The 4,056-nt window shown below is 45.7% G+C and overlaps 1 protein-coding gene across 1 annotated transcript; it reads right to left on the bottom strand.

The window, feature by feature from the left end:
- Nucleotides 1-1,341: 1,341 nt before the first annotated feature.
- Nucleotides 1,342-3,352, bottom strand: LOC133885291 (abscisic acid receptor PYL5-like). The gene is made up of 3 exons (XM_062324982.1): nucleotides 3,008-3,352; nucleotides 2,506-2,724; nucleotides 1,342-1,882 (listed from the first exon to the last, which is right to left on the bottom strand). Exons 1-3 carry the CDS (start codon nucleotides 3,182-3,184, stop codon nucleotides 1,670-1,672), a joined length of 609 nt encoding a protein of 202 aa, XP_062180966.1. The 5' UTR covers nucleotides 3,185-3,352; the 3' UTR covers nucleotides 1,342-1,669.
- Between the last annotated feature and the right edge of the window lie 704 nt (nucleotides 3,353-4,056).

Consider the following 4,056-nt stretch of genomic DNA (forward strand, 5'->3'; position numbering starts at 1 on the left):
TGACCCTTGAGTTGTGATTTTTATGTAGTATTTACGGTAATATAGGAGATAGAGGGTAGTGAATCAAGGGTTAGCAGTTTAGCACAACCATGTAGAATTTTTGCTTTTCGATATGCATAAATATGGAGGTTGCAGTGTATACTATTCTTAGGAATGATCTAAGAATTAAGAGTGCGCTATCACACATACTAATTATATGAGATAGCCAATTTGGTATTTGGATGGCGACATCAGCCGTAACCCGCTTTCTTGTGGGAAGTAACATGTGTACGCAAAAGTCAAAAACCTCTTTGTAAGGCATGAATCTTACGTGAATAAATCTCGCAGAAATCCTTGAAAACTCCCCTATTCTAAAGGTAGCTAAGATCACTCCTAATACTTTATTTCTTAGTGATATTTTAAAAAGAAAATAAAAAATTAGGATTAAAAAATAAACTTTTAATACACGTATGTGTTGCTTATTTCTTAAGACCTATAACAATTTATTGTCTCACAATCTAAGATTATAAAAAGCTAGTTTTTTTTCATAAAAAACAAACTACATCTCTTCTCTTTAAATACTTTGCCACATTAGTTTGTTTTGTTTAAGTAGAGATCAAATTAATATCAAGAAACTAATAGCATTGAAAGAGACATAAGACGTCATACATGATACATGGAGGTAGGAACATGTCGCTGTCCTCCTTGCCCTCCCTCGCCATATTCCCATGATACATGGAGGTATGAACACATTTTGTGCACTGTTTGGTCTGGCGCTGCCTTTTCCTTTCTCTAGAAGCCGTTTCAGGAACTTTCTGGCACTGACAGTGATGCCTCCAGTTTCGCTCCGAAAGACACTTCGGACAAGAGGATTAGCAACTTGTCATCTGTTACTTCGTGCTAAACAGATCAGACAAATCATGTTGCTGCAAGTGGCATGATCAAAGTAAACCGAACTACAAAAGGACGCATGGAGGCAATGGCAGGATGGACTTCTCATCCTCATCAGGATTTCAGTAGTCATCTATGGGGTTGGCACTTGGCATCCCAGCTTTACATACGGCAGCAGGCAGCTCACATACGTATTTTCTCACCTGTTCTATCCATTACAACACCAATAATTTCTATTCTAAGAGAACTCATGGTCTAGTCCACGAATAGTTGAATAAACATGACTTGTGATCATGAGAAAAGCATATCATGGATCTACATAAAAGGTATTCGGTTCCATCTCGATAGCATTAGGGGGGGGGGGGGGGCTCTTCCATACAGCGCATTCCGAACCCAAACCGAATGAAAGTCCAAGCCCTAAGTGTCAGTAGAAAGTCTATCCAAGAACACAAATACAGTAGCTATCTCAAATGCAGAAAAGAACTCCCATGCACCAAAATAGGCGAAAAAACGGCCGGCAAAAAACCGGCCCAAGCTATTCTCTACACATACTAGCAGTACGCATATATGTATATATAATTAAACATGAGGTAACTAGGTGCAGTTCCTAGAGGCTAAACCATCACTAGCTAGCTACTACAGATACTTAATCCTACATACTACTAATCGTTCCAGGAGATGTATATGCGAAAGACGATGGAGAAACTACCAGTCTCAAAAAGATTGAACTGTCCAGGTAGCCTTCGAAGCTTCTCTTGTTTATGCCGATTCGCATGTCTGTACCGGTGATAGGACACTATCAGTCGAGCGGATATGTAGGTGACTGAACCGCTAGCTGCTCCGATACCTCTGCGAGAGATGTAAGGTTGCACTTGATCACAGCCTCGACGAAGTAGCAGGTCTCGTCCTTTGTGTTTCCGTCCGGGACATCGACCACGAAGGATTCGATCACAAGCGTCCCCGGCCGCCCATCGATGCTCTCCGGGTGTACAGTTATGATGGATGAGTAGTTCTGAAGAAGTGGCAACATAGCTCATCAGTATGGATATGAGAAAACACTTTAAGCGGCTGTAAGAGATCTTCATTGAAGACGTGTGCATAAACAAAACCTTTACTTGACAATTGAGGAACAGCACACAACACATCAAAATTTTATACTGCAAATCATTAATCTGAAGACTAAATGAACAACAGAGGAAATGGTGACAGTGCGTCCTTCCATACTATCCTGATGAAGAGTCAGAACAGTACGGTTTATCATATTCCTTTCTTCGGTAGGCCAAACAGTTATGAGAAGCAAGGTAATTAAGCAAATGGCTGATCTAGTTAACTGAGGGATGAATTAATGATGCCACAGAAGCTAATTGTTTCCTTAGAACAGATGACACATGCAGAATCTAAAAAAAGATGTTATAATATAACTTGCCAAAACTCACTCACAACTGATATCAAGAATCTAATCTCGAAACCGCACCTATTGCATTTCATTTGCAATGCCAATGATCAGTTTAGTATCATATTTGCAAAAGAAACTAGTACTAAACTTGCAGCGAAATGTTAAGGAAGCAAAGCAGGGCGCAGGAAGCAGAGCACGTGCAAGAAATTAATTAATGGGCAACGCGTGGTAGCACGGACCTGGAGGCGGTGGTCGCCGTCGACGAACCTGACGCTGAGTAGGTGCTCGTCGTCGTCGAGCCGCTCAAGGCGCTCAGTGCTGGTGGTCGCCGGCAGGCCGGTCATGACGTTGACGTCGCGCAGGCTGCCGATCATGAGCTCCCCGCCGCGCACCACGCAGCGGCTGACGAACGGCTTGTAACGCTGCGGCTGGTCGAAGCTCCTCACTAGCTCCCAGACCTGCGATAGTATCATCAGCATGATCACATGAATCGGTCAAACACCATGAAGCGAGCCATGAATTAGGGCTCTTGGATCGCCGGAACAGAGCACACGCAGTTCGCACGCTTCCATGTGGGCAGAGACGCCCAAAGAACACATCGATCCAAGAAGAACACCAAACAAGGCGGCAAGAATTGAACAAGAAACTCCAGATCCGAGGAGCACTCGCCGTCCGCCGAGCCAAAGCAAAGTGATCCAACGACCACCCCATGAACGAAGCAGGAGGGAAGGAAGATCTTACGAGGTGGATGGGTGCCTTAACGTGCTTGACGAGGGTGGAGCTGCACTGGTGCTCGGCGGGTGCGTGGCTGTGCAGCCGCCGCACGTGCTCCGCCTCCCCTCCCGCGCCGGCGCCGTTGGCCACAAGCTCGCCTCCGAGCCTCCCCACCCGCGCGCCGCCGCCGACCAGGCCCACCATCCCTGCCTCCCGGATCCCTCCGCCTCCCGCGCCGCGGCACCGATCGGTGGTCGCTTCGCCGCGCCTGTCTCTAGCTCTAGCTCCGCGTTTACCTGGATGAGAGAGAGAGAGAGAGAGAGGTGAGGAGAGGAGAGAGAGTGGCTTGTGCTAATCGGTTTGGCTGGTTTCCGTCGGTCGGGCGGGTACAAAAATCTGCGACCGGAAGGCCGGGGCGTGGGGCCCGCCCACGAGTTATCCATGCGCGGGCGCCCGAGGGGTGGGAGCGCGCGCCGGGTCCATGCACCACTGGCTGGGTGGGTCCTTTCGTACGTAGCCGGGTCTGCCGGGAGGACAGCTGAAGGCTAGGCTAGGCTAGGTGGCCACCGATATTTTCGTTCAGTCGAAAGAAAATATCTTGAAACATCTCAGCGTATGGTCTATGGTGTATTACGTCTTCTACAGTAACTAATTTACAACCACATTTTGTTAAGAACAAAGCGCCAAGTATTTACAACGAGAGGTCAATGCCTCTAGTGGTGGGTCTTGAATGTCTAAGCTAAATTGAGCTTATATAGACTATGAACATTACCTCTAAATAGTATGCTACAAATTTGATTTTTTTTCATCGATTACATGTCACTGCATTCATTTTCTCTCAAATTTTCTTGGTGCATCTGGGAGCTTTAACATTCCCAAATGAAACCTCTATATTGTGTAGAGCATGTTAGAATATTGCATTTACAGAAAGTACTCCAAAAATATGGTTATTTATTCTTATCTCAGCTGAAGTCAATACTAAGAAAAAAGGAAGAGATCGCAAAACCTAATGTTTCAGTTTCTCCTTATCTTCATTTCTTCATCGGCATCATGCGACAAAATGGAGTTGTACAGAT

The sequence above is a fragment of the Phragmites australis genome, chromosome 11, assembly GCF_958298935.1.
Source record: "Phragmites australis chromosome 11, lpPhrAust1.1, whole genome shotgun sequence".
NCBI classification, from domain to species: domain Eukaryota; kingdom Viridiplantae; phylum Streptophyta; class Magnoliopsida; order Poales; family Poaceae; genus Phragmites; species Phragmites australis.

Excerpts from the sequence above, each read along its gene's own strand:
- LOC133885291 (XM_062324982.1), bottom strand. The coding sequence starts at position 3,184 with ATGGTGGGCCTGGTCGGCGGCGGCGCGCGGGTGGGGAGGCTCGGAGGC. Across the intron at positions 2,725-3,007 it reads TTAAGGCACCCATCCACCTC|GTCTGGGAGCTAGTGAGGAG; the intron begins GTAAGATCTTCC and ends ATACTATCGCAG. Across the intron at positions 1,883-2,505 it reads ACGGCGACCACCGCCTCCAG|AACTACTCATCCATCATAAC; the intron begins GTCCGTGCTACC and ends CCACTTCTTCAG.